This window comes from Oreochromis niloticus, linkage group LG14 (assembly GCF_001858045.2).
Source record: "Oreochromis niloticus isolate F11D_XX linkage group LG14, O_niloticus_UMD_NMBU, whole genome shotgun sequence".
Taxonomy (NCBI): domain Eukaryota; kingdom Metazoa; phylum Chordata; class Actinopteri; order Cichliformes; family Cichlidae; genus Oreochromis; species Oreochromis niloticus.
In genome coordinates this window covers 18352439-18379732 of record NC_031979.2, presented here as the reverse complement: position 1 = coordinate 18379732, position 27294 = coordinate 18352439, and the positions used below count along the sequence as shown (strand labels likewise).

Sequence of the window (27294 nt, the reverse complement as noted above, 5' to 3'; positions counted from 1 at the left end):
ATAAAATTATTTGAACATTACCTAGTAAGACTGATTCAGGACAAACAATTAGTTATTTTAAACTTTCCTAGCAGTCCTTCACAGAAAGGGAACAGTCTGTCTATTCTCTCCATCTGTCAGCTGCTGCTGGCTCTTCCTCCTCCTCTTCCTCACACACTGCTGAGTTTGTCCTGGTGGATCATCAGGGGTGCAAAGCCTCACAGATGATGTGCAGCAGTGAGGCCCTCGGTCTGTCCTCACTCTGGACACTTGCAGTTGTCACACATGGAAATCTGATTTGGTACCAAATCAGAGTAAATAAGTAAATCCAAAACTAGTCTAATGTTATTAGAAATGTGCCTATTTCTCATAAAGCCTGACTGTGTCTCATTGATAACTGTGTCCAAGACCTCTTTAAATTCTGTTAGCAAGTACTAAAGCCATAATCTTATAGTCATTATTGAGCAGACAGATGGGTCTCCAATTATCAATAAAAAGTGAGTCTTTGTTTGGTTTTGGAATAAGTGTTATGAGCCCTTGAGTAAGAGTAGGAGGGAGGGTGTTATTCTCTATACTTTCTATGAAAACCTGTAGTAAGAACGGAGCCAGGAGATTAGAAAATGATTTATAAAACTGCATAAAACTCTGCACAGTATAAAACTGTGCCGGGAGATTTATTAGCCTTAAGTGCAGAAATGGAATTAGAAACTTCCTCCACCGTCAGAGGGCTGTCACAATGACTCCTGTCTTCCACATGAATAGTTTTTAGGTTTTTGATATTATCGAGAAATAGTGTTGAAACGTCCTCATATTTTGAGTTATACAATTTAACATAGAATTTGGTACAAAAATTTGTCTAGGATTGTCAGAGACAATACCATTAATATTCATTTGATGAATAGAGTTTGTTTTTGATCTGTATTTTTCAAGCCTGAAAAAGTAAGCAGAATTTTGTTCTCCCTCCTCCAGCCACCTCTTCCTGGATCTTACCTCAGCCTTGCGTCAGTATAAACCATCCAATCTATTTTGAAGTAAAATTAATCTATCTTCCTCCGAGATTTCGTCTGGGGACTTCTGGTAATAAGAGGCCATTTTGTTTATCACTTCTTCCTCAATTTAGTAATTTGAGTCCCATATCTTCTCAAGAATCTTTTAATAAGGAATTATTTAACTTCAAATAGGAGAATTTGTAAGGTATATTACCCAGTGTAAGCATTTGGATATTAATGTGAATTGCTCTATGATCAGTGAGAGGGGTGGCAAGTATATTAACAGTAATATTATCTTTATCAATACAATTAGAAACAAGCCAGAAGTCAATACGTGATTGCCTGGATCCTGTCTTATTGCTCCAAGTAAACAGTCTATCGTCTGGAAATTTTTCCTCTCCAAATATCCACAACAAAAAATTTCATGGGAAAATTTAATAAGTTTGTACTGTATGAAGACCGCTGCCCTGGAGGCCATCTATCAACCGTATTATCTAAAGCGATGTTAAAGCTATGTTAAAGTCTCCACCAATTAAGAGGATTTAGTTTGTGTATTTGGAGAGCCAGAAGATAATTCTTTCTTCTAAGGAGTCAAGTAATTTATCATTTTCAGTTTTATTATTGTAACCATGTAAATTGACTGTAATGAAGGTACTGTTATTGTACTGTTATATAGTGTCCTAAGGTGTCACTGTCAGAGTGTAACACATCTCCAGAGAAGTGGTAATAATACAAAAAATAATAATAAACTACTAGGCAGCATAGCAGAGAATTTATTAAAATGATTTACTAGGTACAAATGCAAGAAAAGGTGATTTCCTAATCCAAGTATGTTCTAAGTATGTATGACATACAGTGTTTAACAAATTTCTTACACAAATATTATAGAAATCTGTCAAAAACTTGTTTACAACTAAATGTTATACTGTTATTTCTTTGGCAGACAACAAAGTGGGTTCATGTTTTTTTACCCAAATTTGAGCGGGCACACAGGACTTCTCTGAGAATACAATTCAACCCCTGACACTAAATAAAATAAATAAATAAACTTGACGCTTATTTGCAAAACTGTGAATCTGAAAATTCACAGATAACAATGGTTATATTGTAGCATTACAAATCACAATTTTGAGCGCTTGTCCACAGTGGTGGATTAACCACTACAGAACCATTAAAACATTATTTTGTTAATTACCAATACAGTGGTTTAAATCCATAAACTGGGCGGTGTAAGAAATTTGCTAAGCACTGTATTTATTGAAGATTTAAGCTTGTGTTCATTTTAAAAGCACAAAAAAATTGTAATAACAATAAAAAATATCACTCAAAATTAATCGCACAGATTGTAAAGCAAGAAGAGCTGAAAAATAGCCAATGCTAAGGTGGGCTCTTTACAACGAAACCCCTGCTGCTTCACTCTGTGGTGCGTCGCTTCTTCCAGAAGCCTCTGTTGTGATTGATAGCCTTGAGAAGCCTTGTGCGCATCGTCCTCTCGACTGGGTATCTCCTGTAGATGGGCAGTAACAACAGGAAATGGCAGGTAAGCGATTCAGGCAAATGGCGTTCAGAAGCATCGGGCAGCACAGCCACTCTCATCTTGATGCTCTCCATTCCCAGGAAGGGTACGCGATCACTGCCTGTGAGAAACACTGAGGACGAAAGAAAATGTCAAGTAAGCTAAAACTGATAGACGTAAATGGAAATGACAGCAAGCCTAATGATGAAATACTTACAAAGGAACTTTTTCTTTTCCTCTGCTGTCAGGCTCTCAAACACCTCCCAGAAGACCTGTATATTTGGATGCTCATCATGGTATTCGCCTTCATAAACTGTGTTCTGTTTGGGAACATCAAAATAAGAATATATGAAATATCTGTGTCATTTACATTTTTTTATCCCACCGACTCCAGACTAGGTGTCAGTTGTGTCACTCTGCTAATTTCATAAGCAGAGTGCAAGCTTTAAATTTAATTCCTGATTTATGTTACATTGCAAGTCTGCACACAGTCAGCTATTCTTTTGTATTCTTTTGGTCAAACTAAACTATGGTGACACATATGGTTCAGGTGTTTTAGGGAATTCATAGCATAGCGCACTAAACTTAAATGAAATCAATTAAAGAAAATCAGATTATGAATAAAAATCTTAGCATCAATATTCCTGGATCTCTTCAAGTTTATATCTCCTCACCTTCTTGAACACCTCCCAGTCGTAGTTTTCTTGGCCCACCATCACTGCTTGCAGCTCCTCTGGCTGGAAGAAGTCCACCACGTCCATGTTGCACACTTTGAAAAACCCTCTCTTGAACTCGTCAAACACTCTCTCCACTGATTTGTTGAAGACGTAGTTCACAAAGGCAGCTACGTATTCTTTCCTATTGATGAAAAAAAACCATTGAAAAGTATACATGTACTGATTTATAGTGTTGGCAATATCCCAGCCAGTGTAATGGCATGTTGCAACTATAAAGAAGGGAGCACAGTGTGGATGTAGCTGTTAGATGGCAGAAAAGGAGTGCTGTGTAGACTGTTTATACACACCTGTTTGACCCGGTGACAAGTTTTCCTGGTTCATTTGGATCAAGCTCAACTGTCTCACCAGCCCAGGACACCTACCACAGATAATCACTCTGTCAGGTGAAAAAAGTATGAAAGAAAAACAGACACGAAACACATGAGTTAGTAAACTTACAGTGAAAGTAGTGTCCAGCGTTTGAACAACATCAGGGGTGTAGTCCTCTAGCATGATCCTCCAAGACCTAAAGGCACAAAAGCACTGATGAATGTTTTGATACTGTTGTTAGCACTATTTTCAGTCTATTTGAGGTTAAATGCACGGGAAATATCTATGTATCAATAAATTTCTTTTGTCATGTCATGTGAGAAAGAACATGTTTCACTTGTGTGTTTTTAAAGTCTGTCTTACTCTGCCAGCACAGGGTCAAACTCCTTCATGTCGTCCAGCGTAGGTTTGACCCTGAGCAGCTTCTTGAACAGAGCTTGTGGGAAGCGCAGGTGGATAATGTTGTGGTTGTAGAGAGCCAGGCCACACAGAACGCCAAACAGGAAGTAAGTCTTCTCCTCTACTTTTGGCTGTTTGGTTGGTGAATAAAAATAAATTGTGATACAGAAAAACTCAATTTTACATCTTTTTACATCTGAAGTCATATTTTGACATATATTTCCAGTTGTTTTAGTTCAGCATGCATAAAGCAATGCATCTAACATTATTTTATTTAACTTTTTTTTTTTTTTAAACAACCATATATCATTTATTGTTTTTTTTAAAGCAGCACATTGGTATTACCTTGGGAGGGAACCAGGCCACAGTCTGGCTCTCGTTATAGATGAACATTTTAGATTCTGGAGCCATCAGCTCATCAAACACATGCAGGAAAAAGTCCCTTTTGTTGACATTTGTTTCCTTCCTGTCCTCCACAAACAGCACCTAGGACAGAAAAAAAATCATTTTTCTATTAGTTCCTGCAACTCGTGATTTTATAGAGCAGTTAGGTTAATCCTCGATCCACTCATCCATCCATTCTCTTCTGCTTATCGATATCAGGGTTGCAGGGTTTTAAAGTTACTGAGGTAATTTTATGGGCATTCATCTAAACACTTGGGTCCTCTTTTACACTAACGAAACACTGCTGGCCAACAGTGCTAACCCTAGCAATCTAGTAAAAGTAAAGTTTCATATTTACCAAAAGCTCCCTTTGGAAGGCACAGTGGTCGGCTGCACCGAGCTGTCTGAAGGTGTCCTCGACCAGGTGAGTTCGTCTCAGGGTTAGCTGGAAGACTGGGGCAGGTGGAGAGTCTGGTGCGTGCGGTTGATCGGGCACCAACGCTACTCGATGAGCAAATCGATGCACATCCTGTAAGTGCAAAAAACCCCAATTACAAAGAAATCTGCTGAAAGATAGAAATCAGTTCCTGTGTAATTGCAGATGGTTAAAAAAGGATGAAATCTGAATGCACAGTCTACCTTCACTGTGGCTGCATAGATGTTAAATATGGCAACTTTGTGAAGCAGGGTCAAAAGGAATGGGTAGCGGGAGAATATGGCTGGTGTATTCACGTCATCCTTTAAGACAATCAGTCATTTAATAATGAATATCAGTAAAAAGCAGTCTGACAGAAATTGAAATCCATACTGGACAAATGGACACATTGTTTATTTGAAGCACTTGAGTTTACTGTACTGTTTGTTTTTACCTCCTTTTTGGAAAATTGCCACCAAAGCATGATGTCCACTTCAGGCTGCACAGCATTGGTGATTTCTTCTACATAAAAGGTGCTCAGTGGGACTTTGTAGGACTTTCCAGCTTTGTTTGCCTGGAAAAAAAAACATTTTTATATCAAGAAAACAGAAACAATATTGTCATTTGTTAACGGATTTTTAACAGTTTTTCTATCCCAGGTTTAAGATTTTCAATTATTAGAACTGATCATATTTTACTAACAAGAGATTCCAGTTGATCTGTTAATTGAAACCAATATTTCATAATTATACCCAAAATCTAACAGTCATTAAAAAACAGAAGTAAAGCACACAGCACTGACTTTGTATAGCAGCTTGAGGGCTTCCAGGAAGAATTTGACTCCTGGGTTGTGTGTTTCTAAGAGGCCATTCTTTAGCATGAAGGCGAGAGCGTTTTTGAAGACCATGATGTGCTTCATCAGTATCGAGGGGGGCAGTGAACTCCACCACTTTCCTGCAGAACACACACAAAAAAAATACAAAGAAATATTAAGTTTACACTGCATAAATTGGATTGCTAACATCTCCAAAACTATTATTTAGCAATAAAAAAAAACCCAAAAAACTTATTATACAAACTGAAGAGATTTTAAAACAAAACAGTGTCTTACATTTAATAAATACTTTTAAAATTTGTGAGTTATCACAGTAAACTCGATCATTATACTGGGCTAAACCAATTTATTAGACCGCCTGTCATATGTTGTTACTTTTTATGCATATAAACCGAATTTAACATTCAACTACAACAACTGCTGTTTCATTAAATGCTAAATTTGAAAACTCATGGTTAACAACAGTACTTACATTTTAACATTAAAAAATTCATTTTAATTAAAGAGTTTGTACATCCTGGCAGATTAACCATTACAGGAGTTGTTTGGTACCCGGCCGCGAGAGTTGAGGCTCGGGTGTGCAATTTACGGTTTTCATGGTTTTTATCGTTAACTCTGTTTCCCTGGATCTTTTCCCGTGTGTTATGAATAAATTTATTTATTTTTTTTGGTACCAGGCCACACAGAAAAAAAAAAAAAAACTTACATTATTTTCGTTTTTTTTAATCCGACTGAACAGTGTGAAGCGGGGATTTCTGCAGTTACAGCTACCAAAACAAAACTCGGAGCAGACTGAGCATAAGCAACACACTTTGGGTGTCATTGCCCCCCATTACTCCCAGGTAGGATCGTCTCATTGCAGGGAAACAAGCACAGGGCTCTTACTGATTTAGTGTTGATTGATTGATTGATCATACTTTATTCATCCCGAGGGAAATTGGATTAAGGCTGCCAGCCGTGCCAGCGCCGTCTTACCCTTCCGACCATACATAAATTACACAAACATCACATGGGGAAGACAGGTCAGAGGGGTATAACATGGAAAAGCACAACATGAGGAAAGATAAGGAGAAAAAAAATAACTCCCCCCAGACTGAGCTCCAGTCTGGGGGGACTTAATTCCCCAGTGTTATGGGGAATTATATATTTTCATGTACTTTATATTTGTTTTTTGTATTTGTGCGTCTTATTTTGAAATAAATATTTACACGTTACCATAGCGACCAGGGAGCATTAAGGGTATTTAAAAGTATTTACAAAATACCACCGTTTTTGTCTTGGCCGTATCATTTTATTTTGTTGTATTTATCCGCAACACCTTAAAGGCCGGTCCATGAAAATATTGTCTGACATTAAACCGGTCTGTGGCAAAAAAAAAAGGTTGGGGACCACTGATTTAAAGCATTTACAGCATAAACCTGATGAGTGGTTGACTAACAAGCTTGTTCTCCAATCTTGTGACAAACGTTATTTACTTAATGTTTCCAGAGTCTTCTCCGACATCTCTGCTATAGTGATGGCCACAGAGATAACTGCATTCATGACATTAGAGTCCTCTTGAAGAAGTGGGCAGGTCAGAAGAATCAGGATGATCTCTGGAGATTTTAATGCAGTTCTTGACAAGTAAAGCAAGTCGCACACAGGGACCAAGTTTACCTGTATGGAAAGGAGACCTACTGTATGAGATCACAAGTTAAAAAAAAAATCGTCATATCTCAAATTGTTTAAAGGATGTTCTTAACTGATTGTTTGATCCACTGTCTTGTGAACAGCTGGTCGAAAGCTCGGTTAGCGGCCTCCAGGTCCACGGTTAAGTCGCCTGCTTCCAGTGGAAACCCACTGATATCAAACAGAGAGGTGAGCGGCATCACCAACCACTCAGTCCTTAAATCTTACATTTCTAGATTAACCCCAACCCAGACAAAACCATCAGTGAAGGACTTACTTGGCTTTTGTGAAACTTGCAACAAGACTTGAACTTGTCAGAAACATCGATCCTATTTCTCTGTCGCAAAGAGAAAGAAACATCAGCAGAGACTAAGAGACAGTGAAGATCTGGAACATATATTTAATATAAATAATATTAAAACTGCAGTCACATAAATCTTAAAATCACAGAGTGATGATGAATTACCTTTTTGCCTCCACATTACCGTGCTCCATCATCAGCCATTCTTGGAGTTTTGTCTCATCAAGACGTCCAGTTATCTGTTTGTGAACCGAGTTCTTAAAATAAAAGAGAGAAGAAGTGAGCAGGCAGGATGACGCGTTTCCTTTTTTTAAGTTTTCTGTGAGCAGTTAAAGCTGTAAGTGTTTTTATTACCTTTGCAGGTGAAGAGTAAGCAAAGTTGGTGTTCCACCCAGCAGCTATTTTCAAGTCTGCTTAAACAAAAATCAAACAATTTCATCTAAATATTTCAAAATTTATAAAGCACATAACCTTAATTTACAATCGAGATTCTAAACTATTAATCATACTAGCAAAATCTAACGCACATACATACCACTGGGCATGGCTGCTGTATCGTCAGTGGTCCATGGAAACTGAACCAGAGTGGGAGTCAGGCAGCTATCATTGTGCCCATTTCCAGTTTGACCTTTAGCTCCACTGCCAAAAGCCCAGAGCTGACCAGAAGAGCCCAAAACCAGAGTGTGATGCCTGGCAGACCAAAAACAGTCCATGGAGTGGGTATTATATAGCACTCAAACTGCTTTATCAGACACACCTCATTCACCCAAGCACTTTTCTCTATGGTTAGGTGCGTTGACATTGACAATACAACACAACGGGGATCTTCAGCACACAGACTGTGAAACGCTATAAATGATCATGATGGTAGCCATGGTAGTGCTTAAAAACAAAACATCCCGGTTTTTACCTGCCACATGCAATCTGGGAAGCAGGACCATCCAGACCTGCAACCAGTTTGGGCTTCACTTCATTAGCAGAGGTGCTGTGACCGAGCTGACCTTGGCTTCCGTCTCCAAAAGTGTAAACTTTACCGTCCTGCAAAGCACAGCATCGTATGATAAAACCGTAGTTTTTACTTTGACTGTTAATCAATGATTCACCTGGATGAACCAGTGAAGTCATACCTTTGTCAGCACAGCAGAGTGCGACTCTCCACAGCTTATGAAGGAGACACTTAGCGGTCTGAGCGCAGGCACCATGCAGATGTTGAACCTGCCTGTTAAAGTAGAAACAGATAAAAAGTAGAGTGCTTTATTTCAAAATGATGCCACACACATATACACGAAGTTTATGAGTCACTAGCTTGCTCTACCTTTCTCATCCACCCTGTTAACCCCGAGCTGACCACATTTATTGGCCCCACAGCAGTACACCAGGTCTGCGAGGGTGAGGAACAGACTGTGGGTCCCTCCTGCTGCAATCTGGGTTACTGCTACTCCAGCCAAAGCACAAATTATGACGGGTGTATGCTGCACCGGCACCTCCTTCCCCAGGCCCAGCTGACCATGACTGTTTAAACCCCACGAGAAGACATCGCCTCCTGGAGAGAGGTGAAAAGTGTTTTTAAAATGTTCAATTAACACCTTTAAAAACAAAAACAAAACACTAATCATTAATTTAGTTTAACAAATTATTATTCCTCAATCACCACAGAATAGTTTACATAGATTAGAAGTAGAATAAATAGGATGCATGGATATATTATATAAGTGAGAATTATGTAAAACAAATTAGAAATTCAGGTGCAGTCATGACCTTTTTATTGATATACTGCTGGATAAAGTGCTGGAGTTTAAATGGACTAACTCTCTTTGCCAAATGAGCCTCTGGCCAATGAAATATCTTCAAATAGTGTCAGCTACGTGAAACAATATACATCACACTTGTAGGGCAAACTGGTTTTACAACACGGATAAAGACACTTTAAAAAAGGAAAAATTCATCATCATTTATCATGTGTGGGGAAAACTGTAATTCCCCTTGTTCCATATGAACACACAAAGTTGTGTCTTACCTTTAGTCAGGGCCAGGGAATGGGAGTTTCCACAAGCAACTTGAATTATCGGTATGGGCAGTGGGATAGGCACCTTGCTGCATGATGATGGACAACAATTGGTAAAAATGTGGCAAAAAGCTTTGAACAAGTCAGTGATACATGTGCGTATTTATTCACGTGTCACTGAATGAGTGATTACCTTGGTCTGTGACTGCTTGAAGGTGTTGGTAACAACCCTAGCTGTCCATCCTCTCCTGCCCCCCAGGAGAAAACGTGTCCAGATGCACTCACAGCCAGACAGTGGTCCTGACCGCAAGCCATCGCCACCACACTGCCCAGCGCCTCCACTTGAGCTTAGAAAGAACGAGAGAAATTGCACACACATTACATGTCTGACCATAATAACTTCAGCCTAATGAGAACTTAATGATAAACAAAGACAAACAGGGAAGTTTGGGACATCCGCTAAAACCTGTGCAAAGCTGCTCATTTATAGTGTTGCAAAGCAGCAAACAGCTCACCTTACTTACCTGCACTTTCTCTGGGTTCAATCCAGTTATAGCTTCTAGGTTTCACAATACATACATACATGCATACAATATACATGCTAATGTATCAAAAAATATATAATATGAGATAATAATATAAACCTGTCTGTTATGTATTTCTTACATTTTGCACGTGATTTATATGACTGTCCGTGTTCGTGCTTCTGTCATATTTCATATTTCTTGCTACATCTAGAAACTCTGAAAGCAACACTGAGATTTCTTAGGTTTTAACTTTCGTTGTCTGCACCGACAGCACTGAAACGAAACTGAAACTTGACGCATTTAGTTTTTTTAGGCAGTAAGTGTTCAAGAGATGATTATATTTATCGCTTCTTAAGGACGCAGTATCTGATTAAACGCCTGCACCACACGGTCAAATCCCACCTTAAATAAATATACCCGTGAAAAGAAACTAAGAAAACAATTATTTAAATAATAAAATTATATTTTGTTTTATTCCACGTATTTTGTTTCCTTTAAAGGAAAACAGCTAAACAGCCTACTCACCTATGATCTTTCCATTTTTTTTCTTCTGTCGTCCAAGTTGTCCCTGAGAGTTGTGTCCACATGACAGCACGTTCCCGTCTGCATTAAGAAATAAAGTGTGCCGATCCCCACAGCAGATCTTAGTTATAACCCCGGGGACGGTCCAGGACACGGGGCTGGGGGCCGCCTGTGGCCCGAACTGTCCGCTGGAGCTGTCTCCCCAACAGAACAGCTGCATGTCTCCACCTGGTCTCAAATGAGGACGTTATGGGCTCTGTGCTGCAATTTAGCTCAGCTGATGCTGCCTTCGAGGGTTGTCGGAGATATTACAGTCACCTCGTAAAGAAATCGATCATTCAGTAGCATATTGTATGTTTTTTTCATAAGGGCTAAAGAGTCTAAAACTGTAATTAATGCGATTATTTAATTAATTAACTAATATAGTAAAGATTTCTAGGCTTCAGGGTACACAATTTGTTCTTTCCAAAAGCAGCTAATGCAAAACCAATAAGTGCTCCACTTTACGAGGTTGAACTTGAAGGCATCACGAATGAATGTGGAGGAAGATGGTACCAAATAAATAAACTACTGTGTATACTTTCAGTAACAATAAGTTCTTTTAGCACAGAGCAGCTATTTATAAATTATTTTTAATTTTATTTAAGAGAACAGCAGTTATTGGGAATACAAACCATGATGCAGTCATGCCAAAGTGCTGTTGTGTTTACAAAATACACACAAAAAGAGATTTATCAGACAGTTTGGTTTTAGATAAATGCAGCAAACCTCCTGCCTGTGCCAGCATACACCAAACATATGTTTAATATTTATACATCTATATATATATAGTTTAAAGTATTATGTACATACAAGAATTTATAATATGACGCTCTTCATTGTGTGATCTATCTGGCCCTGTGTGAAAAAGTTAACCTATTAATTGGTAACAACAGAATTCATAGTTTCATCAGTTACAGTGACTCGTCCAGATCCTGAAGCAGCAAAGCAGCCCCACACCATGACACTACCACAAACTGTGGTTTGATGTTCTTTTTTTATGTGTTGTGTTAGTTTTACACCAGATCAAACCTTTTAAAAAGTTCAGCTTTTGTCTCATCAGTCCACAGAACATGTTCCAAAAAGTCTTGAGGATCATCGAGACGTTCTTTGGTAAATGTGAGACGACCCTTTGTCATAACATCTCATCTTTCCACCACACAGACAGCTTTTTCTGATGTGCGACGAATCCCTCGATGTTCCTGGGTGTTTCGCTCGACTCGCACGTGTTTTTAAAGGGATCTTTGACCTCAAGAAACCTTTCTGAGCCTTCTGCATCCCACGAAAAGTTTGTGAAAGGTGGGGTTTGTGTCTTGTGACTTCCTGGATGAGTCATTGGTAGGTCGTCCACTCCTTCAACGGTTCACTGCTGTGGATGATGTATCTCTGTGTTAGTCCGAATGCCCTTTCTAGACTGATAGATGTCAGTGACTATGTTTTCTGAAGTTTCTTTGCTTTTTGGGATCTTTAAACCTTCTTTACTTTGTCAGACAGGTTCTGTTTAAGTGATTTCTTAATTCAGCAGGTCTGGTAGTAATCAGGGCTGGTAAATTTACGATTTAACAAGGGGGGAATTACTATTTCTCACAGGGCCATGTATATTTGGATAGCTGTTTTCCCTCAATAAATGAAATTGTCAATTAAAAGCTGCATTTTGTATTGACTCAGATTATCTTTGTCTAATATTAAAATTTGCACATTCTTTGTCCAGAATCATATAATAATCTTAAGGCCATGTAACATTTGGTGTGTCTTGAGGAAACCAGCTGAATGGCATCCTGTCAAAGGGACACTGCTTCAGCTGACCGCTAGGATCTTCCCAGCACCTGATTGGCTCATCCTCATCGACTGTGACATCTGAAATGTAGTACACACCTACAGACCCGTCCCCAAAGCCCACAAACACACAGTGCTGCTCACAAATAACCAGAGCTAGTGGATTCTTAGACAGATGCACAGCTCCTAATCTCTCCCCATCTGAAAGTCGCATGACTTGGAGGATGGGCCTCGCATGCAGGTAGCAGTCACAGCCGTCCTCCAGCCCGGAGGGCGTGGTTATGTAAGCAACATAGCGTCCAGTTTTGTCCAGGCAGGCTTTAATGACAGGACCCTCGACTTTGAATGAGCACAGTGTGACTCGAGACAGATTTAAGAGGTTAATGGCGCCGCTGTCAATAGACAGCAGTGCATAGCTGCCATTGGAGGACATTTGGAAGTCCTCAGGCTGACAGTGAAACATGTGTGGCAGCTGAAAGTGCCAGCACACAGTCTCCTCTGCCACCTTCCACGTGTACACCGTCCCCGAGGCCGCCATCACAACCACAAATTCTGGGTGCTGTGAAAGAGTTTGGAAAGCGACAACCTCCTCAGAGCTTTCCACGCAGGAGAAACGCTTGCTAATCGAGCCCGACCACAGACTGGCAGCCAGCAGGTCTCCATGGCAACAGCCGAGCAGGTAGGTGCTCTCAGGTGAAACCTGAGCGTCAGATAGGTATGGGTGGATGCTGCATACGATATTTCCTTGTGCAATCTTGAAAACTCGCGAGAGGCCTCGCTCAGAAATGCTCACTCCAAAGTTGTTATTAGGGGTGATCAGGATGTCTCTAGCTCTGCTGCCACCGATGCGGAGGATATTTTCACCTGTTTCCGTCCGCCACACGTAAATATCCCCAGCCGAGAGTGACACCAGGTGGATGCCGTTTGGGGAAAGCTGCAGCTTTTCCACAGGCCCAATATGCAGGAAGTTAACATGTGGAAGTCCCGTGTCTAGACTCCACTTCCACACCTTCTCCGACCCATCTCTGGTGTAGAACCACACGCCTGTTTGCTCCACCACCACCTCCTTCACTCCACCGCCCATTTTCTGTGCACTTCCTGCAGCATCAATCATCTCAGAGTCCCACACTGTCAGGCAGCCATCGTGACTGACACAAATGACATCTGAGGCCATTTTGAGGAGTGTGTGTGGCTGCTTGTTTGTTTCTAAGGAGAGGACACACTCCCCACTGCTGACCCTCCACACCAAGACAAAGGTGCAGGTGTCTAACAAAGCCAGGAAAAGATGGCCATCCTGGGAGAGCACAGCTTGAGTGAAGGCTCTTCCCTGTGGAGCCAAGAACTGGTCCCACAGCTCCCAGTTACAAGTATCCCAGAGTGAAGCCTGATGGGCTTGACACATCAAAAGAGTATTGATTTCACTGGAATAATCTGTACTGAGTATGTTAGTAGAGTAACCCTGAGTGAAACTTTCTTTCACAAGTCTGGGTGGTTGTGCATCGGCTGCCACATCCCATAAAGCTACACTTCCAGTCCTGTCAACACATGCCATTTCCCTCTTGTCTTCATGGAGGATGATCAGCGTAACAGCGCTGTGGTTTGAGTTTGAGCAGGTGCTAAGCAGACTGCTGGATTTCATGTCAAATACGGACACTGTGCCTTCCTCCTGGCCACAGTACATGAAAAACCCATCAGAGGAGAACACTGAACAGGTCACAGGGCTCTGACACTGGAAATGAGTTAGGGTTTCACTGGAGATGTCAAACACGCTCACAAAACTCTCATCTTTCCACCACACGGACAGCGTTTTCTGATGTGCGGCGAATCCCTCGATGTTGCTGGGCGTTTCGCTAGACTCGCACGTGTTTTTAAAAGGGTCTTTGACCTCGAGAAACTTTTCTGGGCCTTCCACATCCCACACGAAAAGCTTGCTGCAGCTTGTGGAAAGCAGGAGGAATGGACCGCTGCTCTTCACGCCTGCAAACTTTAACTCTGTCTCCTCGCATCTGAGTGACAGTTTGGCTACATCATATCCACACCCTTTCCAAATCCAAGCAGAGCCATCATCCGTGATCTCGGCAACAACCCCGCACTTTGTACCGGCGATCTCTCTGACACAAACGTCCTTATTTATGTCATCATACTTTAAGTACTGAATGTGGGGAACACGGGGAGGACTGGGGCAAAGTGCTATTCCTAATCCACTTCCTCTCCCTTCCTTGATTTCCCTGACATAACCCTCGAGAGCAGGAAAGACCTCCAGATAGGGGAGGAGGTTTGTCTCCATCACTGCAGGCAGCTGCAGAGGTGAGCTCTGCAGGAAGCAAGCAGAAGACTTCAATGTGCTTGCTAGTAGCAGTCTTTCTCTTACAAACTTAACCTGAGATGACTCCTCTTCAGCCTCCAACATAGCTAGCAGATCTCCAAGAAGACCAGCTCGAAGCATAGCCTGGTGAAACCCAAATGACAGCAAGAGCATGCGCTCAAACTCCTTCCACCTGCCACTCTGCTGCAGGTGATACGGCAGTTCTACGATTTTTCTCACATTCACCCGACCACCACGTTTGATTGAAGTGAAGACAAACGGCTGGCTGGGTTGCCGAGTGTCTGTGTGTGTTTTTAAGGCTGCATCCTTGTTTACGCCTGACGTCTGTCCACTAAAATAGTCGGCCATCTGAGAATGAAGCCTTCTCCTTACATCAGGAGCGTCTAAATACCTTTTCGCCACGACCAACTTGAAATGCCTGCTCACCCAGAACAAAACCAGGGAACCTGCAACTTTCCGTTGGATAAGAAAGCTCTTTAAATCCAAAAGAAGTCTCTCCACATCGACTTGTGGGACTGTCATCTTAAAAGGAGAGCCTATGTGCGGCCAGTCTTCCTTAATGGACAGCAGATCGGCAAGCTCAGCCTCTGTGAGCCCAGACCTGGAGAGGGTGAGGTAAGAGATGGCGCGAGCCACGACGGAAGAGAAATGTTTCTGCTCGAGATGATCCAGGAGCGCAGAAATGGATGAATGAACGCCATCGGGGAGAGATGACTCAGTCACATCGGAATCTGAAGACAAGGAGAGAAGAGGAGAATTATTTAAAAGGCCAAGTTGTGCTGTCCTGCAACAATTTTTGGGGGGTATTTTGTTTTTTGTAAATCAAAAAATGTAACTTGTGAAGACAAAAGTGCTCTGATCTAGTTTCATTATTATTCAAAAACAAATCTATGAAAAACACACACAGCCATGTGGAAAAGAGCACTTTCATGGGACTCTATGCAGTTTTGTGACAAACTAAGTACACCCCACGATTCAGCAGCTTGAAAAACCACTTTTAACAGCAACAGCTTGAAGTGTGACTTTATCAGTGTCTCACGTCGTGTGTGCATGTGGGAATCAAGCATGGCAGTGACAACCTGGTCGACCGCATCCTGTCCACATATCCTTTGATGCACTGTGAGATGCATCATGTAGTTTGATGACTTGCAGGAGTTGTGAATGAATTTCTGCCTGCTTTTTCTTGAGAATGGTGCTTCCGTTCATTGAGGTTTGTGGCCATTCATTTATGCACAGCTCTCTTAAGATCCCGCTACAGCATTTCAGTCAGGTTGAGGACTTTGAATGGGCTGTTTGCAAGAAATCTATTATTTTCTTTTCCAGTCATTCTGTTGTAGATTTGGTGCTACATGATGATTATTGTCCTGCTACATAAGTATTTAATACAGAGAGGAATTCATGGTCAACTCAATCAACTGCAACGTGCCCAGGTCCTGTTTCTCCAAAACAAGCCCAAATTATTACCACACCTCCACCACCGTGCTTGTTCCAGAAGTCTTGTGGTTTGTTCAGATGTAACTTTGCAAAGCTAAGTCTTGCTGTCTTTGTAGAGAGAACAGGCTTTCTCCTGGTAACCTTTCCAAGCAAACCATATTTGTCCAGTCTGTTTCTAACTGTACTGTCATAAACTTTAACTTTTAACATGCTAACTGAGACCTGAGAGTCTGAGATGTATCTTGTGTATCTTGTTTTTTTGGTTTGTTTGTTTTTGCAGTTTCTCTGAGCACTCAGTCTGACTTTGGGTGTATTTGTTAGGACGTTCACTTCTGTTGAGATTGTAGTATTGTGGTAAGACTCCAGACCAGCAAACTTTTATAGAGGTGTTCACACTTGCTGATGATCAATTAATCAGTGTATTTGGTTAGCAGCGCCTGGCTATTCCTGTGAAGCAATAAGGGTGTACTTAGTTATAACGCTCTTTTTCACATGACTGTAAGTGAACCACATCACATGTGGGTTTAGTCTTTGTGTGGCATTTGTAGCTCTGAAAACAAGACTTATTCCTTTGAGAAACTGAATTTTTGTTTACTGTATTAGTAATACCAGAGTGCCAGAGCGAGGTGTGTGCATGAAGGAGGCGAGCGTAGAGCGGCAGACAACAGCGAGCGAGAGCCTGGTTGACCAGAGCTTGTTGTCCAGACGTCACCCTCCTTCCTGAACCTTTCAGCAGAGACGCCAGCATCTGTACGCTCTGTTTCCTGTCCACCAGTCCCAACTGTATACACAACCTTCCTGTCCACATGTCCTCTGTTACACTATGAGATGCATAGTGTAGTTTTATGGCTTGCAGGAAGTGTGCTCGATTGGAGGAAGCCGTGACGATGAGTTTGACAGCAGGAGGAATGGGCCTGGGGAGGCTCTCAATGATTTGAAGACCAGTGTTGTTTTTGAGCTGATCTAATCCATCAAGAATAAGGACAAGAGGCTTTTCAGTCGAAGGCAGGTGGCTGATGAGGGATGAGAGGTGTTCTTTAAGTTCAGACAGACAAGCGTCGGGTTTTATGTTGCCAAAATCCAGCTGTCTTTGACCTGGATGTTGAGCGGTACTCCAGCTTTGCTCGCAGTCAGAAACATGCTCTTTGGTGCCGCGCTCATGCTGGGAATCCAAAACAGATGATGGGCTACAGCTTGATGTGACCTCTCTAGGGTCGGTGGTACTGCCAGGATCATCCAGGTCACTGCAGAGGCTAGCATCCTGCTTAGAGGAGGAGTCACTGTGATATCTGCAGGCTATCTGATAACACAAGCTCGACAGCAGATGCTTTGGTGAAGCATTAATTGATAGGTTGCAGAAAAAACTGATCACCACAGGATCACTGTCTGCAAGCCAGCGCTTCATCTGTGGACAGAGAGAGATAGCTTTAAACGTCAGTGAAACATATGCACACAAAAGGCACAAATTCTTATTACAAATTATATATACACTATATACCTGCTTCAAATTTCCCTTTGGTCCACCTACCTGCTGAGTGCAGTGTGCTAGCAGGACCGTCTTTCCTGTACACGGGCCTCCGGTCACTACCAGAGGGAACTGATGGTACCTCTGCTTCACATAGGCTCTGACCTGCAACCAATAAGAGCAGAGCTATGCTGCAGGTGCATAAATCAGGAAAAAATGAATTATACAAAACATGTCATGTTTTAATATTTCTAACTGCACACAGAACAAAAGCGCCTGCATTTTCACTGTAAATAGTATATTTGAGTCTGTAAAGGCTAAAACCATCCGTACCTTTTCCTCCTCGGGCTGAATGACGTCATAAAACCGACTGAGGATGTGACACAGCTGCTCCTGTTCGGCCTGCTCTCGGGATAAAGCGTCACCGAAGGGAGAAGGTTCTGCACTTTGAGAAACGTTCAGACTGTCAGTCATCTGCACAAGGTCACAATACACCTGCTGGCACAGAGAATCGGCATAGCCCCGCCTCCTAGCTGATGTGTAACCATGGCGGCGGTCGCACTCTGTGGTGATGGTGTAGACTAGAAGTTGGCGGGAAGTGACGAGACGAGGGAGGAAGCTCTCACACAGCTCTGACAGTAATTTTTCGTTAGTGGGTGATGAACTCAGAGTGGCATCCTGGAAATAAAGAAGTGGGAACTTTTTACAATGGACTTAAATAAAAAGGGTACCAAATATATATTTTTTTCTACATATCACTTTAGTAAAATAAAGTTTCAAGAGTGGTCAGAAAGATTAAATTTTATCCTTTTCCTGACGTCTCCCATAATTAAACATGGTGTGGCTGATAATGCATTGCTTCAAATGGAGAAAGTCTTGAAGGATGGCTGTTATGAGGAAAGGCAGCACAGAAACTTTACCAGTGGGACACATCGTTGTGTGCCTCAACTTCACAGGGTCTAAAAGTCTGTGCTGACTGCTATAAGGTAGTTGTTGTTGGAGTGTATGTTCGGCTGGCAACTGGAAAGCCGCAACCGCATGATTGTGTACAGCAACCGCGTCAATAAAGATGGTGAAAAGCATGGAAACGTGCTGTCGGGTCTGTTGTGCATCTACTACACATGGCTTTTACCTCCAACTTCGACTGTAGTTGTATTTTCACAGGTCCCTTTTGTCTCTCTGCTTTTGCATTGAAGATCTTGTGGACATAGACCAAGCAGCGTCTGGCGATGTCTCTCTCAGGACAGCTTTCCAGAGCATAACACAGATCTGCATCGAGGGCTGCAGACAAGTGGTAAAGCAAATGTTTACTTACACAACAAAAATTCCTTCCAACTACAGGAGATATTCCAAGGCACAGATGCAGGCTGTCCATGATACTAACAACACTGGATTATGACAAATGACTTGACACACACACACAGAGCTATGTGGGGTATATTTCACCTGATCTGTAGAAGCTTTTGGCTCTCTCTGGGGTCATGCTGCCACTTTGGACACACAGACTCACAGCTGCCTGAAACAGCTTCCTCAGTTCTTCATCTTTAGTCTTGGTTTTGCTCTCCTCCTTCACCTTATTTCTTTCCTGCTGCTGAGGGAAAATATCCAGTTTATTAAAGCATATTAAATATAAAACGTCCTCACATACACTATAAACACAATTTACTTCACATATGGAAAGAATGTGTGATTAAATGTGATGTTTCTAAAACCTCAATAAGATTTTACATGATGCATAACACAAGTTGAAATCGCATTACTTTGTATTATTTAAAATTCTAGTTCATAATTAAAAATAAAGTCATAAAATTATACCATCGACTGTAATTACCAGAGAATAGCTGCGTCTGTGCGGAGCTCTCAGGCAGTAGGTCGTAGGGATGGTGTTCTCGTCCCTCTGATAGACTTTCTCCAGCTCCTGTGTACTGACACCGGCCTCCTGACACTGCTGCAGCAGCAACTGCAGCTCTGGCACCTCCACCTGAGCGGGCAGACGGGCTGTGCCATACTGATGTCCTACCAGAGCCTGCAGCACCACCGTGTGGTCAAAGGAGGAACAACAGCACGGGGAAGCATTGTTCAGTATTAAGGATTTATTAAGCTGGTAAAGGACCTTGTTTTGCTGTATTAAGCACATCTGTTAGAAAAGTAAGCTGTGCATGTATGTGTGTCTTTATTACTATTTTTTTTGTTTGATTACTATACAGAACATCTGCTTAAGAGACAATTGTGTGATGCTATAAGTGTGATTTTGTGTCTTTTACTTATATTGGAAAGTGTTTCTAGCATTTTGTCCATTTGCTGACACGGCTCAGTGACAGAACTGTTCTGCAGCCATGATGACAAGTTTAATTTAAAAAGCAGAACAAACATAGCACAGTGTAGATGACTTTGCAAAGTCCAGCATACTCCAGAAAAGAGTGATTTTTAAAGTTCATAATACTAAAAACTGATAAAATTCAACAATAAAACTTTGACTACAACTCGTGTATCAACATGGCAAGGTGCTGATGTCCTTTAGAGCATGTCATCAGTCATTGTGCTGTGAAGTAAGGGTCAGCGGACTTCTCTCTGAGATCCTGAAAGTCTTACTGTTTGGTTTACACTTGAGATTCTACCCAAGGACTTACCAGTAAAAAAGGTCCAGCTGAGCTTCCTCTGCATTCATGTATCATCTGATGCCTGGTGTCTTCATCTGGCCAGCGACTGGGATCACTGGATTCAAACGGGTCTATCACCTGCCAACAAACACACACTCAAGAGTTAAAAAATGTGGAGTGGAAATAAAAAATTAAGAAAGCTGAGCCCAGATCCAGTGAGAGCAAGCGTCTAAGGTGGGGTGAGGCATCACGTTCTTTATTCTGTCTGCTGATTGTACACACCACAATGTGCTGACTGAACTGTCCCAATGTTTATTTAATACACATGAACGAAAACCAACACAGACAGTCGCCTCACAGCTGCTCATTCTCTTTGTTGTCAGATATAATTAAGCCAAGTTATTGACTGCATCTTTACAGGAGTGGCCTCGGGGAAAACGGTGGAAGACTAAAAGTACAAATACCTGCAAGCAGCTAAAATGCTACTACTGTCATCCCCCGTCGCTGGCAGTTAAAACAACATTACGCATGGGTGTCTTTGTGATGGACAACACGGAATATTAATGAGACTTTACTTTTATAGCTTCAAGATTCGAGATTTTGTGTTTTCTGTCTCGTTTCTCTAATAAAGTGATGCACATTTCAAGGATCTTTCTATAAAGAGCAAAAAAACCCAAACCTTTAATTTAATTACAAACAACCTTAAAGCAAAGCAGTTTACAATGTGTCCTCCAGTGGACCATATCTAGTTCTCTTCCCAGCACTAAAAGTCATTAGTGTGAGCATTTATGCCATTAAAGTAATCTCGTTTTAATGTATAAAGCAACAGTGCCCACATCCTTCCTTAGTCCATTTATGGCTTTAAAAGAACAGAAAGAATTCCCAAGAAAAACACAACTCACACACGCACAGCACATCTACTGTTTCACTGACATGTTTTCGATGCAGTAGGAAGGTTTTTAAAAAGTAAAGTGTGTGCTCACCCTGACATCCAGTCCTAGCGAGTGTCTGCAGTGCTCTCTGAATCTGGGGAACACAGTCTCCCTCAGAGCTCTACGCTCCACCACGCTGTCTGTACACAACACAAACAGGATGCACCTTAACAAGAACTCAAATGACACGAGCAAACATGATACAATCTAACATGCATTTTTTTAAAAACACACCTAATTACGGCTGCCTTTCATATTAGGAATCACTGCCTACCTTCTGGGTTGGAGCACAGGTAGATTTTCACACAGGATGTGCTGAAGCCAGAATCCAAAGGGGATTTTCCTCCGGTATGCATGCCTGATAAACAGCTGCTGTTCAAATAAGAAAACATAAGGAGGGAAAACTCCTGGCAGGAACTTATCGCGCGTCCCAAACGGAGAGCAGCTCCGCGTCGTCTCTGCTGCTGTGTCTCATGTTCCTGCAGCTCCGCTCAGGAAGTTTGGCCTCGGGTGCTGTGGAGCGTGTTATCATGATCACACCCACTTTTAGTCAAACATCCACACAAACACGCTCAGTCTGAAAAAATCGATGCGTGCAACTTTTCAACTTTTCCATATTTTTTATTAATTAACATTTGTACACAATAAATACAAACTTTGTTTTTTTGTTGTTCTTTTTTGTACATCCAATAATAATATGCAGAAAGACTTTTTGCACCTGTTCTCAATATTGTCACCATGGCAACAGTCTATTAAAGAGAGAGGCCAGTTGTTCCACCACATCGTTAATAATAACGGCAGCTGTGCTGCTCCGAATCCACATAAGGAAAAATAAAGTGTCATTTAAAACATAAAAACCATACCAAATAATTAAACACTGTCGCGGACCAAAGGGACTGTTAAAGATGGGAAACGAATCCGTCTTCAAAGTGGCAACTGGCAATGAAATGTCATCAATTTTATATATGACAGACTGACTGAGTAAGTATAACGGGAATGTCTGTGGAAGCTGAAAAACCATAAACTTCAAAACAAGTTCGAAAACCAGTAAAAATCAGATCTCAGAGAGATCAAGGAGAGGCTGCTGTTCCAAGTCGCCTTGACCACACTGTCACAAGTCAATGCTAGTCCGTACAACAGCAGAAGAGCAGAGGGTCGTATCTAAAAATGCAACTAATTCCAGCATGCTTAAGTTTGCCAGGATGAATGCTACACAAAATGTTGTGGTTTCACTTCTCACTTCTCCTTTTGGAAATCACCTCCACCGTGCAAAGGGAAAACAATCGATTTGCTTCCAGATTAAGACTTTTCTTACAGGAGACCTGAAGATGTGCTCCAGTGCAACACTACATAGTAATGCTAGAGTTTTAAATTTAATATTAATCTCCATTATCCACAATTCTTTTGTTTTTTTTTGCAGTAGGGATGTTATCTGAGACAAAGAAAGAGGATTACTGACTGAATGTTTAGTTTTGTCTCCTGCATTGGACAATACTTTATTTTGCAATTTATTCTGTGCAAACGCTCTCCAAACTTGTTCATTTGCAGTGAGGAACTGGGACACATCTTCAGAGTCAAACACAGATGAGATTAAAATTCCTCCTCTCTCTCTTATAAACAATCACACTCATAAACACCCAGGCCTATCTCGAGACCAAAAAAAGAAAATGATTCATTCAAACACATCGCTTTCTGTAATTTTTGTTTGTTTTGTTCTTATAAAGGAAAACAGCGAATTTCACTGTCCACAGTCGTCTCTCCACCTCTTTTTTTGTTTGTTTTGTTTTTTAAGCATCAGTCACACTGAAACAAAAAAGTCCATAGGATCAGCTTAAAAAGAACAACTCTGAATCATTGTAACTACAAGGATTCATCAGTCTTTTCCACCCGTGCCGATGCTTTGTGAGGGTACTGCTACTTTCCAAGTAAGGTAGAAATTAATAAAAGTGCTACGCTGCCCTTCAGGCAAGGAGTCTCAAAGGCTTTAGGGCCATGTAAAGGGACATGGGGGCATTTATTTACTTTGAGTTAAAAAAAAAAAAAAAAAAAAAAAAACACACACACACACACACACACACACACACACAAAAGATTTGTACTTAGCTCCATTTGAATGTCATTTGCTAGTTCTGTCCATTTAGTTTGTTATTTTTCCTCTACACACCTCTTTTGTTTTCTGTTTCTAGCATTAGGACACAAGATGTGGTGGCTTTGCTCGGCGAGAGAAAAATTATATCTGCAAATGTAATGAGCATCAAGTAAACGTGCGTCTTAGTTGAACTGAACAGTGAACAAATCGGCATGAGAGGGATGAAAGCTATACAGTTCATTCTGTGCTAATAAGAAGTCCCGGCCACAAATACTTTCCTGTGTCTACATCATCTGAAATAAAACTTTTCTTTGTTGCCACATAGTGAATACCAACAATTTGAGTGCCTTTAAAAGCACCAGCAGCGCATCTCTGAACCAATCAGTGATACAGACAATCGGCGCACAGAATGAGAGAAGATATAGCAACGCGTATGTCGTATAATGTATGTATGTATGTATGTATGTATATGACAGTCACTGATTCACGCCGACTGCCAATGGACAGAATCGTCTTTAGAGGAAAGAGGGAGAGACGTAAAGGAGGGACGGGAAGAGAGGTGATGCTAAGAGCAGAGGGAAGGATCCAGCCTCCTTTATCTCTCGTTTTCTTTCATCCTCTCCCTCCTTTGAGCTCTCCTTCCTGCTGTATTTACAATGCCCTTTCAGTATAAGATGAAGATAAAACTTCCACTACATATCAGACATGGTATTCCATTCAGCTGAGTTAGTCTATATGAAATGCTGAGCATAACATTCCTATGACGACAGTAATGTACTGTACTATTACACATTAAATACGTATGATGATAATGACTATATATGGTGAGGGAAGGCCTAAGGAGAGGGACGCTGCGTCCACGCACACCGCTCAGTTTCTCTGGTCGTTCACTTCGTTCTCCACTGCTCTCCAAAAACGTGACACACTTGGCAAGTTTTTACTTACATTTCAGCCAGCTTTCTTTGGATGGGCCCACAACACTCACAAAAGGTAAGGAAAAGGTATCAGATAAGAACCGGACTTTTTTAAAAACAAAACTAAATGCCCCCGGGAATACAGTAGCAAAAAGCAGATTGTTTATTTCCATCTGCACTGATTTAGATTGGGCTCTCTTCTTTGGACCAAACCAACATCTGTACAGGACGCTGCAAGCAACACTCATCATTGATTAAAACACACACAGCATGAAAAGCATGAGCTGGGTTGCAAAGTGGCTTGCAGATGTGCGATAACTGTAAACAGGCTAAAGCAACGTAAATATTGCATCCTGTATGATATCTGCCAACTAGATCCATACTAAGTTATCAGCTGTTCATGTGGACTGCCATTTAAGTCAGCTTCTGCCTTTAGGGGTCGCCACAATCAATCATCTGCCTCCATCCCACCCTAGTTTTATAGTTATAGTGTATTGAGTTATATGTTTGGTTTGTCTGATAACCTTTTACTACAGTTTGTCAGTTCTTGGGGCTTCAAAACGTTTCTCATGATTCATGGTTATTTCTTGGGAAGAGAAAAAATCTAAATCTTGACTCTGATCTGCCCCTGCAGAAAGAAAGCTTGACAACAGAAAACTTGCCAAATCCGTCATCTGTCACAAATAGCTTTTTCCCCATCCTCCTCCTCTCCTGCCATTCTTCCTCTGCTTCACCGTGGTGTGATCTGCTGCCCAATGAGGTGAGGTTTTAAGGCAAGAATGAAAGGACGTGGTAGGGTGAAGGGATCGGGGGTGTGTGGGCTACTGCTGCACTTCATTAGGAAGCTAATATGGAGATTACTACATTGGATAGTCTGCCTTTGTCCCCTCTCTCTGCTCTCCTCCCCTTCAGCTCAAAGGGAGAAGATACGGAGCAGCCAGGAGTTCAGGAGATTGGGGCGGGGGGAGGGGTCAGCGTGGTTCAGTTCAGTTTACTTCACATCACTTTATTTAACTTCACTTCAGTTCCCAAGCCTGTAGGATACATCTGCCTTTCATCTGTTTTCATTTCTGTTTGTGCGCCTATAACCGGCTGTCAGTTTGTTTGTCTGTCACACCAGCGTGATCTCCACCTCCTCCGTCTTGTCGCTCTTCTCCTGCTGTCGGCGGGGTGCTGCTTGGGTGGAGGAGGAGCGGCTCGCACCTGCAGCGGAGAAAGAAAACACATTAAATACAAGACTAAGGAAAAGAAAGAAGCCAAAGTGAGGAAAACTGATGTCAAGGCAATAACGGGGACGACCTACTTTTCTTAATTTGACAAACAGTTAAATGTTCACTTCCTGCTGCGAGACACAAATGTGTTATCAACGAACAGAAAAAGTGGGGAATTGTCTGCTTTCAGACTCTAACAAAAAAACTGTGTTTTCAACCTATTGTTGGGATCTGTAGGTCACACAGTTTAACGAACACTTAAGTATCCTTCACATGTCATCAGAGCACAGCGTGCCAAACCGTCTGCGAAAAACTGATGGTTATTTATATGTCATACATTCATCTTCTGATTATTTTCTTCATCAGTTTCTTTAACTCCCTGTGAAATCCTGTGCCGTGACATACGCTGTAATCCAACTACACGTCACGCTGATGCGGCCCGCAGTGAACATTTATTTCCTGCTTCTCTCCTTTTTTTTTTAAATTGAGAATAAGACAATGAATCGAGTTGAAGAGAGAAACTAGTGTTTCAGTGGCAAAATTACAAGTAACACAAGCACAACAGCACAAGTGTAAATGCTAGCAATGATGTCAGCCACTTGCAAAGGCTAAGCAGCAGGGTGGGGATGTGGGCTGGAGCAGTGAAACTCCCCTTTCTACCAGTGTAAAGAAGTTCAACTACACTTTTAATCCAGGAGATGTCTTAATGAAAGAAAAAGAAGTGCAGTTTACAGCCGTACATGTCATTTGTTGTCCGTGATAAAGAAATGCTGTGGACCCTACCCTCTGAATCATTGTTTTCATATATAGTGAAAAAGCATGGTCTTTTGTTTATCTATTACTGAGGCGTAGTATGAATGACAATGAAGAGATCTTTGTTGCTGGGAAAAGCCATAAAAAAAACCAGAAAGACCTTTGACCACTAAAATCTAATCCATTTGCAAATTTGGATGCATTCCCTCTGTGCTTCCCAGAGATGGGAGGAAATGAAAAGACAGCTCGAAAATATAACACACACACACACACACACACACACACACACACACACACACACACACACACACACACACAGTACAAAAAAAAAACAAAACAAAAAAAAAAAAAACAACACACTTCTTAAGTAACACTGATACTAACAGGTCGTAGTTTGCCCGGGCCTCCTTCAGGAGTGAATCTTGGCGGCTGAGTCTTAGCAAATCCTGGAGACACTGGACTCCTGCCAGAGCTTTGATCTACAGAGTGAGAGAGACGAAATTTCAAATTAAAAGCCCCGATTACCTTCCTCAGAAATTTTGCTTTTCGTTAAACATGGTTGTGGTTGTGTTAGCCATCTTACTGTGAGCTGACAGCGGTCCTTTGTGTGACGAGGCAGGCAGAGGAAGCTTGTGCTCCCCATTAAGAGCAGCGGAAGGGGAACGTGGCAGAGGAGGTGGGGTGGAAGTCTCGGGGCTGGTGAAGGGGCTGATGGGAGGCTGGTCGTACAGCGGAAGAGGTGGCAGAGAAGATGGCAGTTTCAAAGAAGGAGAGATCTACAGAGAGTGGTGGAAATAAACAAAGTGGGTTACAACACAAAACTTGACCAGGATACTTTTTTTAACCAACATTCCCTGCATAGCACTTAAAGATGTTGGGTTGCGTGTTATGTCTACAGGCTTATAGGAAGGGAGAGGCCATATCCTTCCTGTTGCTGAGTCTCTAATAGGGCAGCACTCAGTGGCACAGATAAGACCTGTTTTCTGTGATTGCAGTGCAGGTTTTTTATCAAAATGCTGCACAAACACGGCAGTTCTGATGCACTGTTTTTGAACTCTGACTTGCTGATAGATCAACTGGACAACAAGCAGGAAAGGAGGAAGGGATAGGGGTATAAACGGGCACAGTAGACTACACACAGTCTTTGGTATTTCTCCCCTGAGAAAAGA

The 27294-nt window shown here is 41.6% G+C and overlaps 3 protein-coding genes across 5 annotated transcripts in view; all 3 read right to left on the bottom strand.

Annotated features, from left to right (window-relative positions):
* Nucleotides 1-1721: 1721 nt before the first annotated feature.
* On the bottom strand, nucleotides 1722-10849 carry LOC100697587 (probable E3 ubiquitin-protein ligase HERC6). 2 transcript variants are annotated; one of them, XM_005474674.3, is made up of 23 exons: nucleotides 10590-10849; nucleotides 9731-9884; nucleotides 9550-9626; nucleotides 8848-9075; nucleotides 8660-8751; nucleotides 8443-8570; nucleotides 8068-8222; nucleotides 7887-7945; nucleotides 7698-7789; nucleotides 7509-7568; nucleotides 7306-7402; nucleotides 7039-7219; nucleotides 5531-5682; nucleotides 5183-5302; nucleotides 4953-5051; nucleotides 4672-4842; nucleotides 4275-4415; nucleotides 3894-4060; nucleotides 3660-3726; nucleotides 3509-3579; nucleotides 3159-3342; nucleotides 2702-2804; nucleotides 1722-2617 (listed from the first exon to the last, which is right to left on the bottom strand). In XM_005474674.3, the coding sequence occupies exons 1-23, from the start codon at nucleotides 10804-10806 to the stop codon at nucleotides 2382-2384; spliced, it is 3051 nt and encodes a 1016-aa protein (XP_005474731.1). In that variant the 5' UTR covers nucleotides 10807-10849; the 3' UTR covers nucleotides 1722-2381. The 2 variants fall into 2 exon arrangements, with proteins under 2 accessions (XP_005474731.1, XP_005474732.1); XM_005474675.3 differs by having other exon boundaries at nucleotides 7887-7942.
* A 4-nt stretch (nucleotides 10850-10853) lies between these two features.
* Nucleotides 10854-21663, bottom strand: LOC102080956 (NACHT and WD repeat domain-containing protein 2). 2 transcript variants are annotated; one of them, XM_005474672.4, is made up of 10 exons: nucleotides 21433-21663; nucleotides 21210-21298; nucleotides 20257-20364; nucleotides 19458-19652; nucleotides 19073-19217; nucleotides 18759-18907; nucleotides 17960-18304; nucleotides 17690-17791; nucleotides 16771-17566; nucleotides 10854-15458 (listed from the first exon to the last, which is right to left on the bottom strand). In XM_005474672.4, the coding sequence occupies exons 1-10, from the start codon at nucleotides 21548-21550 to the stop codon at nucleotides 12352-12354; spliced, it is 5154 nt and encodes a 1717-aa protein (XP_005474729.1). In that variant the 5' UTR covers nucleotides 21551-21663; the 3' UTR covers nucleotides 10854-12351. The 2 variants fall into 2 exon arrangements, with proteins under 2 accessions (XP_005474729.1, XP_005474730.1); XM_005474673.4 differs by having other exon boundaries at nucleotides 19073-19214.
* A 960-nt stretch (nucleotides 21664-22623) lies between these two features.
* The window catches only part of fchsd2 (FCH and double SH3 domains 2), a 67924-nt gene continuing 63253 nt past the window's right edge, over nucleotides 22624-27294 (bottom strand). The window contains exons 19-21 of the mRNA XM_005474671.4: nucleotides 26709-26901; nucleotides 26510-26604; nucleotides 22624-25364 (exon numbers count right to left, since the gene is read on the bottom strand). Coding sequence (XP_005474728.2) covers nucleotides 25257-25364; nucleotides 26510-26604; nucleotides 26709-26901 — 396 coding nt within the window. The 3' untranslated portion in view covers nucleotides 22624-25256. The remainder of the gene's footprint in view (nucleotides 25365-26509; nucleotides 26605-26708; nucleotides 26902-27294) is intronic.